General features: G+C 44.1%; 1 protein-coding gene and 1 long non-coding RNA gene across 2 annotated transcripts; both read right to left on the bottom strand.

Annotated features, from left to right (window-relative positions):
- Nucleotides 1-252: 252 nt before the first annotated feature.
- On the bottom strand, nt 253-2,435 carry LOC120106833. Its single transcript, XR_005508846.1, has 3 exons — nt 1,296-2,435; nt 646-1,184; nt 253-448 (listed from the first exon to the last, which is right to left on the bottom strand). It is a non-coding gene; the product is annotated as an uncharacterized LOC120106833 (long non-coding RNA).
- Nucleotides 2,436-3,310: 875 nt separating this feature from the next.
- Nucleotides 3,311-4,183, bottom strand: LOC120106831 (probable long-chain-alcohol O-fatty-acyltransferase 5). Its single transcript, XM_039119887.1, has one exon. It carries the CDS (start codon nt 4,181-4,183, stop codon nt 3,311-3,313), a length of 873 nt encoding a protein of 290 aa, XP_038975815.1.
- Nucleotides 4,184-14,056: the final 9,873 nt, after the last annotated feature.

Raw genomic sequence — 14,056 nt, 5'->3', positions numbered from 1 at the left:
ACGCTTTTTAGCGTCGGTAACTAGCGACGCTTTAAAGCGTCGTTAAAGTCAAACCTACCGACGCTTTAAAGCATCGGTAATAGTTAAAACACCGGGATTTTAACGACGCTTTAAAGCGTCGTTAGAGTATGATTTTTTTTAAAAAAATTTAATTTTTTTTAAAACTCTGTTTACAAAATCAAAGGCATTCACACTAAACGAGATTATACTCATAGCACAATCAAACATATTTATCAAAATATTTATATTGTCAAATTACATTCATATTGTCAAATTACATTCATACTGTCAATTTACATTTGCAATGTACTTCCACTATGCAATGTCCTGGTCATCTCCAATATGCGGTTGAATGATCCCTTCCCGGTGAAGCAACTCCACATCTCTTGAGGTGTTGATGATGGCATCCAGAAACTTGGTATATTCAGTGACATCCATCTCGTGTCTCCTACAACTTTGCTCCAAAGCAATTAGGTTTGCAAAAAAGAAGTTCATTGACTCATCAACAAAAATGGCCGGGATTCCCAACACCCCCTGATCCTTACAGAACGTAATGTCTAGAAAGCCAGATGCTGACTTGCTCCCCTCGATTTTCACTCCAGCCTCTGCAAGTCTAGTAATGGGGGGGAGGGTTCTTAGGAATACCTCTGAACTCGAAGAATTGGTACGGCGCGGCAACACCTTGGAGAGCCAATCCCCAGTCTTGTCGATTATTAGGGATAAAGCAGAATAAGTAGTCCTTGATCGTTTACTGTAGCTTGCTGTGTTGGTCACCTCTGATTTTGGGAATCGCCGGATCCATCGATGGATCAAGTGGAGTAAATGATCCACATCGAAGCCTTCGGCGGGCAGCTCTGGCTGTGGACCTCTCCAGAACGATGGCAGAAAGTCATCGAACGCATCGATGGCAGCATTCAGAAGGCGGGAGCTATCCCACTCTGGCATCCCCAGTGTTTCGAGGAGATGCTGGACAATGAAATACGGAAGTTGATTTTCTAGCAACATCAGGTCTACAAGAATATGACATTTGAGGCACACATTATCGTCGAAAAGCGATCTGAGCTCCTCCGCTTGCAGATCCTCATTAAACATTTGAAGGAGGAAACATCCATCAAGTAGAACAAACTTTGACAAGAAAACCGCATACTGTCATAACAGAACAAACTTTGACTGAAAAAAAGAAGCTGAAGGACAAGAAAAAAGAAATAAAGAAAATATGGTTATTATCTGATAAACAAAGTTAAATTTTTAATTATAAAGACGGTGATACATAATCACAAAAATTGAAAATATACCTAGGTGTTGATGAATCTTTGGGTCAAGAACTTGAGTGATGGATGCTAGAATTTGAATCAGAGAATAAGCGTGAAGAATCTTGGATCTATAAAAGAATAGTTAAAATAATTAGAGAAAGAAATTACAGGAAAATTTATTATGAGAATCACCCAATTAATTCTACCAACATGAATCACTCAACATTTCAGAAGCATTTCAAATAAGAATTGGAAGGGACCATATTCTCAAAGTTCTCACAGTGATGGATATAACTTCCTCTTAGGAATCTCATGAAGATGATAATATACAATTTACCCAACAGACTGAAGAACCTTCTCCAGTATTATTCACATATATGGATTCAGAGGAGAGATGCCCATGTACCTTGTTCAAGCTCAGGCAAAGAAATGGAAGGCCATATATTTGGTCGACAGTATGATGGGTACCTAGATGATAGAGTCCAATTGAAGTGATCAATAAACATAAGAGAACACATGTAAACATATGATTATAGATAAAGTCATAGTACTAAGAAGCAATTTCCTTGAAAAAAAGAAGACAAGGAAAAGGCACAGTAGCATTGAATGTAATGAATCAGCTTGTAAAGCTGTTCTGCATGACAATCATGATTGCCATGTTGGAGATGATATGAAACTGATCTAGTTCTTAGATCGCATGAAGAACATGTAAGCCACATTATTGGTGCAAACATAAGGATAAAAAGACACCATATGTGTAAAGCCCTGTCAACATACGAGTATGTGTTGGGCCAAAAATCTCCTACAAATCTCCATTCAATGTTCCATATCACCAGTGAGTTATCAAATCAGAGTTCAAAACATTCAGTAATGCTTTAAACAAGATAATAACGGGAGGCACAATTTCAGTGAAAAATAAGCAAAAAGAGCTCAGTCAGCTAAACAAAGAAGCAGAACAATAGATCGAGTAACACAAATGGTGGGAAGGAGGGAAATACAAGAGAACAATCTTGTTATCTATTAATCATGAGCTTGTAACACAATTTTTCCCACCCAAAACAATTAAACCTCAAAAGCACACCAAAAGAGCAGAGGAAAGACCTTCAAGCAATAACAATACAATGGACCAATTTCGGTCAATAAAAAGCAACAAAAGAAAAGGTTAACTCCAAGAAAAAGAGAATTACATGGAATTAGATGTGAGACATCCAAGCCCATACTTTATCCTCGGATTCTAGTGATAACAGCAAGTAAATGAAGAAAATCCCAGGAATTAAGGAAGAATATAGCTATCCACCAAAAAGCATTAACACAAAATAGACAACGTACAGCTATAAATCCAAATTTTATAGATTATGAAAAAAAAATGTAATGATTTAGACGAAATATTCTGAAAGACTCTGGAGATGCAATGATAGAACAAAAACTAGTAAAAAAAAAAAAGAGTCAGGTTTCACTTTCGCCCATAAAGAGTCAGGTTTCAAGACCACATGCACAGCCATCTTACATAAGAAAGCATACCTCATTTGCGCCAATAAACACAAACTCAGACCACCATGGTCTTTTGGTATACAAACATTTGCTCAAGAAACTAGATGAAGACCCCTCCTATCAAAAGTATGTCCCCATAAAACAAAGCCCGAAAGCTCCTTGTCAAGTCTTGTATTGATAGATAAAGGCACACTGACACAGGATATACAACAGATAGGAATAGATGAAAGCACAAGTTGGAGTGAGGTTGTTCTACCAGCCAGAGATAAAGCCTTCCATTTCCAACTTGCAATCTCCGTTGCCACCTTATCCAATAGAAAATTAAAATTCAAAGAGGCTAGAGGCATACCTAATAGAGGAACCCCTACATATTTCCACACCCCCTGCTCTCCTGCATGGAAAAAACCTTGCATATATTAGACTTAATTGCTCTTGGGGTTCTTGGGCTGAAGATAAGATGGGATTTAGATGTATTAATAGCTTGGCCGGCTATAATTAACAAGCATCAACAAGGGATTTTAAGTAGAATTCTATCCTTTACTATCGCCCTTGCTACTTGCATGTCATCAGCAAAAAGTACATGGGATATTGGAGGGGGTTTGGAAAACTCCCATCACAGCAGAAAACTCCACCAGCCCCACCGCGTCGGCCCCACCTCTCAGGAGGGGCGGGAAGAAGAGCCAGTACCCGGTGCCGACGATCAACCCGAGTGCAAGCGGCGCCGCCACGACGGGGTGCGGCCGCCACCAGCCGGCCTTCCGAACCTTCCTCTTCGCCACCGTGAGCAGCCCGTGGAGGACGAAGAACGCGGTAACCTCCCCGGTGGGAAGTGCCAAGGTGAGGTAGTAGAACATGAGCTCGTGCATGAGGCCGGAGACGAAGAAGGTGGCGAGGATGCCGGCGTCGAGCCCCCAGCGGGCTTGAACGGGGTCGTAGACGGAGGGGCGGAGGATGGAAGAGACCATGAGGTTCCAGCGGCGGCCCCAGAAGTCCTGAAGGGAGGAGGCGCCTAAGGGGTTGTTGAACTGGGGCTCCAGCTCGAGGCCAAGGAGACCGGTGGCGATCTTGGCAATGGAGGCGAGACCGAGATCTAGGATCAGGTAGATGTGGCAGCAGTAGATGGCGAGGAGGAGGTACGGATGCATTCTATCACTATAGCGGTAGCTGGAGATGATGGTGGCCAAGAGGAGAACCCTGACGGCAGTGATGAGGCGGTGAAGGGTGGACAAAGATGAAGAGATGGGAGGTTTGGGCTTGGGTTTGGTTTGGATCTTGACAGGGAAGAAGGAGGTGAACAGGAAGGGGAGAAGGGGGAGGGAGGGGCAGAGGGGGCCGAGGCCGAAGGCGAGGAGGAGGAGCTTGAAGAGGGCGAGTAGCACGAGGATCGTGATCCAGGTGACCAACGTGGCCGGCACCGCCACGGCCAGCACCGCCCCCATGGAGAGCAGGCCGAAGACCCCTCCGTAGAGCGCGGAGGCGTAGAGGGCCTTCCAGCCGGCGGCGGCGCGGGAGGAGGCGGAGGCGGCCGCCGAGTTGTACTAGGAGCGGATGGAGAGGAGGAGGTTCCAGGAGGAGGAGAGGAGGAGGGAGTAGACGACGAGGAAGAGGAAGACCCACGTCCGCCGCTTGCTCAACGCCTGCATCAGCAGCGACTCCCCCCATCGCGACGACGGAGAGCGCTCGGCGGAGGAGAATGGATGAGATCGGTGAAAAGGGTTAAGAAGAGAGGGAGTCGGTCGGCGTGAGATGGGGATTTAGGGCTTTAGAGGGAGGGGGTCGATCGGGTTTTGGAGGAATGAAGTCCGACGACGCTTATAAGCGTCGTCGTGTTCTTCCGATATGCCGACGCTTATAAGCGTCGGGGATTAAATATTCCGTTCGGTAATGTACCCAGATGCCAACGCTTAAAGAAAGCTTTTTTACCAACGCTTCTCAGAAGCGTCGGCGGTTACTGTCCCCAAAAAAAAAATCGCCGACGCTTTTAACTAGCGTCGGCAATACAAAGTCGGCAAAAACCTTTTCTGTTGTAGTGTTGGTTGGACCAACGATATCCCACTCTAACTTGATCATCGGAGGGTCCTCACCGGAAATACTGGTGAGGCTTTGTGCAGGTCTGCGGCCGTAGCGCAGGAGGTGGCTCCCGTCTTCTCCTTTCAACTGCCGGCGGCTCCCTCGGCTCCACCAGCATGGTCACCCTTGGGCTAAATTTGAACCACAACATTTTTGGCGCTAGAAAAAGGGTTTGAGTCGTGATCACAAGAATAATGAGCCAATGGGCCCCAAATGCGTCGAGCAGTCGGGAACAGTGCCCGACTGCTCTCTCCAAAGTCCACCTTCTGCATCACACGTCCCTGCAGACCAAACCTCTCAAATCTAGCCAGAGCAGTTTTACCTGCTCGCCCAACAAGTCCAAACCCTGGCCGCGGTTATTCAAATCCTTCTGTCACGCCCCGAACCCAGCATCCGGGTCCGGTACGCAACTGGCCGCATGAGCCTTAGAGCAGTGCCCTAAAGATCATGCAAGGCCTAAGATGAACAAAAATCCGATAATTCCATAGTTAATCACTTAAATCAAATAGATAAATCCAACATGACCAGATAATCAAATTGGTTTATTTACAAAAGCTTTCAATATTCATTGATATCAAGATAAACTAAGTAACTAATGACTCTCATACTTGCACTCTACGCTCATCCCATCCATGTCTATGCATCCTGCAACTCTGAAAAAAAGAAAGAAGAAGGGGGGATGAGCTTTATAGCCCAGTAAAAATTTCTACACATCCATACCAACACAATAATAATATGAATTTGAAAGCCACGACAAATCGATGCACATTTCATGAAATCATAAACCGGCTATCAAAAGGCTCAAATAATCAATATAAGTATGTACGTCAAATACCAATGAAAGTCCAACCACGCAAGAATGATATAGCATACGATAGCTCATAAATCTTCATTAATGTTTTCAATACTTTTTCTTTCCATTCTATATTAACTTGATTCGGATCAATTATCTTTCCGACTTTGGGCTACATCCCGGTCATGTTTTCGGCCTGTAACGGGGCAATCGATAGTATCACATTTCCAGACTGTGATGGGGCAATCAATAATATCACATTTCCAGCCTGTGACGGGATAATCGATAATATCACATTTCCAGCCTGTGATAGGGCAATCAATAATAACGAGATAAGCCCAAAGTCCCTGTTCACTTAATCATTTCACAAACACACATCCATTCCCTTTTCCACTTTATTTCCAACCTAGACTAACCATGGTCACGTTTCCAGCCCGTGACAGGGCAATCAATATAACATGGTTAGTCCATACTACCACATCCATAAATCCAATTATGCAGGTATAGGTTATACACATACATGCATCCATCATAATACCAATCACAAGCCAACACGATCAAAATATAATTTAGGATCATAGCATATCAATATATATGGTGCAAAAATATTTATATCATGTAGGATTGGCGTACAAGGATTCTTACCCTTTGTTGAAAACTCAGACAACTAATCACCCGCCCTCACGGCGATCTATGAACCGGGATGCGCAAAATCCTGCTCAACATCCTCTCGTCCAACAGATTGTTTTCCTACAAAACCAAGTCAATATTATAATTTACTCAAGACATATGACAACCCAGAACCCTCAAAACAATGATCTCCCCGAATCTAAGTTTAGAGAGAGAGACCCCAACAGAGAGATAAACTAGAGAGAGAGAAGGGAAAGGTAAAGAAAGAGGAGAGAACCGAGTGGCTCTTCCTCCCTCCCTCTCTCTCTCTCCTTCCTTCTATTTTCTCCCCGTGGCATGCTCGGTGGCAGTCACTGTCGGCGTGCTCGGTCGCGGCAGTCCCTGTTGGCAACGACCCCAGCAATCATCGACCCTACGTGGTGCCGGCCATGCACCGCCCGACGACGGCAGGCCACGTGCCACCCCCGGCAATAAGCCGCCGAACGGGAGAAGGAAAAAGCAACCACTCCTTTGTCTTCGAATCCAATGGCTCGCCGACCGGATTCAAGAGGAACATGGATCCAAAGATTGAGAAAGGAGGAGGGACGACTCACCTTGCTTCCGGCGAGATCCTCCCGACTGGATCGACGACGATGGTCCGATCCCTTCCGCGGCAAGCTAGAACCCCAATCTCCCCTCTTCTTTTTTTTTTCTTGGTTTGTGGGAGGCTCTCGGTTGATGCCCTAGGATGGGAGGGAGGAGATCCTTGGCCTGATTTGGTAGGGTTTTATCACCCTATAACTTCCCTTCCGGTGGATTCAGGAGGAGGGGAAGGTATTTTGAAACAGGGGAGGGAGGGCATTTCAATCGGGAGACTCCCTCCCCCTTTTTGACGCGTTGGGCCGCCCTTGCTTAGAGGCCGGCCCAAACCCAAAATGTGGGCCCTTACATTCTTCCCTCCTAAAAAAAATTTCGTCCTCGAAATTTATACACCTAAGATTTCGAATAACTGCAGATACTTGACCTTCATCTCTTCTTCGAGCTCCCAAGTAACCTCTCTTTCCGTATGATTGTTTCGTTGTACCTTCATAAAAGGAATGGTTCAATGTCGTAGCACCCGATCTTTTCTGTCCATAATTTGTGTGGAGAACTTCTCATAGGTCAAATCCTCATGAAGATGTAATGGCTTATATGCTACCACATTGCTCGGGTCTGCGATGTATTTCTTCAACATTGACACATAAAATACATTGTGCATACTAGATAAAGTTGGTGTTAAAGCCAGTCGATATGCCACATCTCCAACCTTATCCAAAATCTCAAACGGACCAACATACTTAGAGCTCAATTTACCACGAACCTTAAATCTCATCACTCCTTTAGTGGGTGACACTCAAGAAAATATGATTCCCCAATTTAAAATTTCAATTCTCTCCTTCTATTATCAATATAACTCTTTTGACGACTCTGAGCTATATGAAGTCGTTCTCTGATCATTTGCATCTTATCTATGGTCTGTTGCACTATCTCTGGGCCTAATAATTTTTTCTGACCCACATCATCCCAACAAATAGGAGATTCATGTTAAAATATTCGAAGTCTAAGACCAACCAAGGAATCATCAACCGTTAACGCTAAATTTAAGATGCCCAAGTTTCTTTCAAAAGTTGTCAACAAAAGAAGAACCCACTGGTGAAAATTACATAGCTACCTCTAGATCATCCATAGAATCAACATAGCTACCTCTAGATCATCCATACATTCTCCTCTATTAGAAACTAACTCAAGTGTTCCATCATAATACATTTTAGATCAAATTTTAATGTCCTTAACCTGTTTTAAAATAACTCAAACCACCACACTTCCGCTGTGGACTCTGATTTAATTCATTAAATACTCTAAAACCTCTAAATGATTTATGCCCGAAAATCACTTTGCACTAGGAGTAAGAAAAATCTAAATTTTAGAACTTTAATTGGGCAGAACCTCCAGATCTCTCTATCCTCAATTTATGTAGAGTATACTAACCATAACTAGCACTCAAGCCATTAATCAAGTTTAAGGTCACTACATGATCTTCACAACCGTTTTAGAGTCCAAAATATCTAGGTTTAATTTAAAATAAGTTAACCTTGGATTTCTTCAGCAATTTGATTAGACAATATACGTTGATCTTCTTTCCAAAAAGATTTACTTCAAATTCAATGGGTTAGAAGTCATAAAGCCAATACACTATGATTAGAAATTAACTCTATGGATCTCCAGATCTTTTTTTTTCACCAAGATTCTTAACATCCGTCAGCAATGCTATATATGATAATTCATATAAGCATCTCATGTTCGAGGTCTCTACTCAATATGACATTTATTAGTGGCTTTACCAACAATGACAAAAAAAAAAAAATCCCTGCTCAAATCTTAAACCTAGGCTTGAGTTTTACATTAACACATCAAATAGTCTTCTACAATTACAAGTAAAATCCAGTAGTCCAATCCAAATGTGAGAATTCAAATAATTAGAATTCCCCCGTCAATATGTATACTCTATGGCCTCAAAATAATCAAATACATTAATAAGAAATATACCTATTTCTAATATCCAATATGCCAATACCAGATATAATCCACATACATATTCAACTTCGAAGAACATTCCTTTCAATATTATGAAAACTTCTTAGCTCACTCTAATACTATAAAAGGTTTACGTACAAATCCCACTCTAATAATTAGCAGCAAAACTAAAAGTGCTATCACATCTACACCCATATCAAGTTTGAACTTCCAAATCATTGACACAACATCTAAATATGGTATAACCGATATGCCATGGTTAACCTTCATACACTTACGTTAGGTCTAACCTCTCTTATCACGATCAGAGACAATTTATCCAGTCCTTCCGTACTCGTCGAATATCAAACCCAATACTTATATTTTATCACAATGTCTAGTGATCTTATACTTAAGCACTAAATTTAATTCTGCTAATTTATGTCAAGTTCAGAATGCTCATAACCTCAAGATCTGACACAATCTATCGCAATCCCTTTTGATCTTAAACTTATGCTTTGGTTCTAATTTTGTCACTATCCCCAATGATCTTAAACCTCAAACTCTGATGCCACTAAGGCCACAGTCTTTAGTGGTCTTAAACTTTAGACTATAATATCATTCCTGTTACAATCTTAAGTGATTATAAACCAAGGCTCCGATAGTTTTTTTTTTCCTATCATAATTTTCCACTCACACTCACCCGACTCTAAACCCTAGGATACCTTAACCTTAAGCTCTGATACCACTCTGTCACGCCCCAACAAGTCCAAACCCTGGCCGCGGTTATTCAAATCCTTCTGTCACGCCCCGAACCCAGCATCCGGGTCCGGTATGCAACCGGCCGCATGAGCCTTAGAGCAGTGCCCTAAAGATCATGCAAGGCCTAAGATGAACAAAAATCCGATAATTCCACAGTTAATCACTTCAATCAAATAGATATATCCAACATGACCAGATAATCAAATTGGTTCATTTACAAGAGCTTTCAATATTCATTGATATCAAGATAAACTAAGTAACTAATAACTCTCATACTTGCACTCTGCGCTCATCCCATCCATGTCTATGCATCCTGCAACTCTGAAAAAAGAAAAAAGAAGGGGGGATGAGCTTTACAGCCCAGTAAAAATTCCTACACATCCATACCAACACAATAATAATATGAATATAAAAGCCTCGACAAATCGATGCACATTTCATGTAATCATAAACCGGCTATCAAAAGGCTCAAATAATCAATATAAGTATGTACGTCAAATACCAATGAAAGTCCAACCACGCAAGAATGATATAGCATACGATAGCTCATAAATCTTCATTAATGTTTTCAATACTTTTTCTTTCCATTTTATATTAACTTGATCCGGATCAATTATCTTTCCGACTTTGGGCTACATCTTGGTCACGTTTTCGGCCCGTGACGGGGCAATCGATAGTATCACATTTTCAGCCTATGACGGGGCAATCGATAGTATCACATTTTCAGCCTGTAACGGGGCAATCGATAATATCACATTTTCAGCCTATGATGGGGCAATCAATAATAACGAGATAAGCCCAAAGTCCCTGTTCACTTAATGATTTCACAAACACACATCCATTCCCTTTTCCACTTTATTTCCGACCTAGACTAACCATGGTCACGTTTCCAGCCTGTGACAGGGCAATCAATATAACATGGTTAGTCCATACCACCACATCCATAAATCCAATTATGCAGATATAGGTTATACACATATATGCATCCATCATAATACCAATCACAGGCCAACACGATCAAAATATAATTTAATATAAAACTATTTTTGCTTTGTCGGGATCATAGCATATCAACATATATGGTGCAAAAATATTTTTATCATGCAGGATTGGTGTACAAGGATTCTTACCCTTTGTTGAAAACTCAGACAACTAATCACCCGCCCTCACGGCGATCTATGAACCGGGATGCACAAAATCCTGCTCAACGTCCTCTCGTCCAACAGATTGTTCTCCTACAGAACCAAGTCAATATTATAATTTACTCAAGACATATGACAACCCAGAACCCTCAAAACAATGATCTCCTTGAATCTAAGTTTAGAGAGAGAGACTCCAACAGAGAGATAAATTAGAGAGAGAGAAGGGAAAGGTAAAGAAAGAGGAGAGAACCGAGTGGCTCTTCCTCCCTCCCTCTCTCTCTCCTTCCTTCTATTTTCTCCCCATGGCGTGCTCGGTGGCAGTCACTGTAGGCATGCTCAGTGGCGGCAGTCCCTGTCGGCAACGACCCCAGCGATCGTTGACCCTACGTGGTGTCGGCCATGCGCCGCCTGACGACGGCAGGCCACGTGCCACCCCCGGTGATAAGCCACCGAACTGGAGAAGGAAAAAGCAACCACTCCTTTGTCTTCGAATCCAACAGCTCGCTGGTCAGATTCAAGAGGAACATGGATCCAGAGATTGAGAAAGGAGGAGGGACGACTCACCTTGCTTCCGACGAGATCCTTCCGATCGGATCGACGGCGATGGTCCGATCCCTTCCACGGCAAGCTAGAACCCCAATCTCCCCTCTTCTTTTTTTTTCTTAGTTTGTGGGAGGCTCTCGGTTGATGCCCTAGGAAGGGAGGGAGGAGATCCTTGGCCTGATTTGGTAGGGTTTTATCACCTTATAACTTTCCTTCCGGTGGATTTGGGAGGAGGGGAAGGTATTTTGAAACAGGGGAGGGAGGGCATTTCAATCAGGAGACTCCCTTCCCCTTTTTGACGTGTTGGGCCGCCCTTGCTCAGAGGCCGGCCCAAACCCAAAATGTGGGCCCTTATACCTTCATCCGGCCGGAGTTTCATCAACTACTAAACTCAACAGGAAGGTCGCGGAAGCAGGGCGACAAATCCAAATACTTTGGGATCAGGTCGTGGAACTCCATGAGGAGTGTCACCAATCGAGGAGCAGGTCCCCTCGAAAATCTGGAAGATATCTTTCCCACCAAAGTTTTGAGGAGTATGCTCCTCTTACGTCCTTTCAGGCCGAAATTCTCATGGAAATTAAGGGCTCCGACTACCTCTAATCTCCCCCGAAGATGTGACCATCCAAATCACGGAAGCGTTTAGGCATGTACTGCCGCTTCCATAGGGATCACGGCCACGATACAGAGGATTGCTATCAACTTCGTGATAAGATTGAAGTGATCGTCCGTCAAAGCCATCTGAGCCGATTCGTTGGCGGGTCAACCAACAGAGCGGAGCTTGATGGGTAGATTTCGGGACCATCTGACGAACTCAATGATGGATGCCCCAGTGCGGGCACTATCAATGCCCCGCTTATGAGCCTCACGTTGATGCCGCCTTGGCCCCAAGGGACCGAGAAGAGACCACGCTCACCGGCCCGAGGCGGATGACCCCAGATGTAAATTACTCCCCCAAGGAAGGACCTTAGCCTCCTTCAGATTAGGGCCTTCTTCCTTAGACCGTAATCTAATGAAGTTATCTTCCAGAATTTTTCCAAGGCATCTCTGAAGTATCCTAGGAAGCTCGGCACACGTTTGATGTCCTAGCAGCACGAGATGGATGTCGACAACTTTATAAAGTCACCCCCGGAGCTTGTCTCAGGATGCCTGCAAGCTCAGCGAGGGCCTGAGGGTCTCGCAACTGCAGGTTCCATCTACAAAGTCATCCTTTGAGCTTGGCTCGGGATGCTCTGCGGTGTCAACGAGAAGCCGAGGAAGAGCACCCCCGTCCGCAGGATTCTACAAGTATGCCCCTGATTTGAGTGGGGGGCAACTACAAAGTCATCATTTGAGCTCGGCTCGGGATGCCCTGCGGCATCAACGGGGAGCCGAGGAAGAGCACCCCCGTCCATAGGATTCTACAAGTATGCCCCTGATTTGAGTGGAAGGCATCTACAAAGTCATCCTTTGAGCTCGGCTCGGGATGCCGTGCGACGTCAATGGAGAGTCGAGGAATAGCACCCCCATCCGTAAGACCCTCGGATAGATATTTATCCCCAAGCTTATTATTCCTGAGTTGGCTTCGGCCCCCTTGGGTGGATTCTAAAAGCTCGAGTCGGTTTCGGTCCTCGAGTGGATTTCTACTCTCGAATAGATATTTATCCCCGAGCTTATTATTTTCGAGTTAGCTTCGGCCCCTTTGGATGGATTTCTAAAAGATCAAGTCGGCCTCGGCCCTCGAGTGGATTTCTACTCTCGGATAGATATGTATCTCCGAGCCTATTATTTTCTAGTTGGCTTCGGCCCCCTCGGATGGATTTCTAAAAGCTCGAGTCGGCCTCGACCCTCGAGTGGATTTCTACTCTCGGATAGATATTTATCCCCGAGCTTATTATTTTCGAGTTGGCTTCGGCCCCCTCGGATGGATTTCTAAAATCTCGAGTTGGCCTCAGCTCTTGAGTGGATTTTTACTCTCGGGTAGATGTTTATCCCCGAGCCTATTATTTCTATGTTGGCTTCGACCCCTCGGATGGATTTCTAAAAGCTCGAGTTGGCCTCGACCCTCGAGTGAATTTTTACGCTCGGGCAGATGTTTATCCCCAAACCTATTATTCCCGAATTGGCTTCGGCCCTCGGGTGGATTTTTAAGTCTCGAGTTGGCCTCAGCCCTCAAGCAGATTTCTGCTTTCGGATGGATACTTATCCCCGAACTTGTCTATGCTCCTGAGTTAATGAAAGCCATCGGGCGGGCTTCTATCCTTAAGCTAATCTACGGTTGTTTTTCTTCTCTGATTTTGCTCTCTTGGGCAAGGCTCTAAAGCGACCCGCACTGCTGAATGAAGAGCTACGAGCTTGCCTTACATAAGGCTTCTTTTTAAGTTGGGAGAGTACCGAACCTGGAGATTTCTACGAGTACTAAATGCAATAGGCCCAGATCTGGGTTTCAGAATTTGAATCTTGATGTCTGAGCATGGAGCAGAAACAAACTCAAATACTGAGTAAAAGAGAAGAAATTTTATTAATAGAAAAGGCTGAAGGTCGAATGCAAGGATACATGACCTCATGGTTGAGAGAATTATAAAGGGCCTAAACGACCATCCTTACAAGAATAAAAATAAAAATTAGTCGATGTGGATGACCTCCACATTAGTGTCGGCTACGGCCTCCAGCTCGGTTGCGACCTCGGGAGGGCCATCCCTGCATGCTTCAGCGGCCTCAGCTCCAGCGCCGGCGTTAGGAACGACTGATGATTCCACCCCGTTGGCAGCCTCGGAGGCATTCTCCGTCCAAGCCTTGGCAGTGGCATCCACAACACCCTCACCTGCCTCGTCAACTTCATCTAGGTCTGGTTCAAGGTAGCT

The sequence above is a fragment of the Phoenix dactylifera genome, unplaced genomic scaffold (assembly GCF_009389715.1).
Source record: "Phoenix dactylifera cultivar Barhee BC4 unplaced genomic scaffold, palm_55x_up_171113_PBpolish2nd_filt_p 000655F, whole genome shotgun sequence".
NCBI classification, from domain to species: domain Eukaryota; kingdom Viridiplantae; phylum Streptophyta; class Magnoliopsida; order Arecales; family Arecaceae; genus Phoenix; species Phoenix dactylifera.
The sequence above is the reverse complement of the archived record's forward strand: the minus strand, read 5'-3'. Positions and strand labels throughout refer to the sequence as shown.

Excerpts from the sequence above, each read along its gene's own strand:
- LOC120106831 (XM_039119887.1), bottom strand. The coding sequence starts at position 4,183 with ATGGGGGCGGTGCTGGCCGTGGCGGTGCCGGCCACGTTGGTCACCTGG.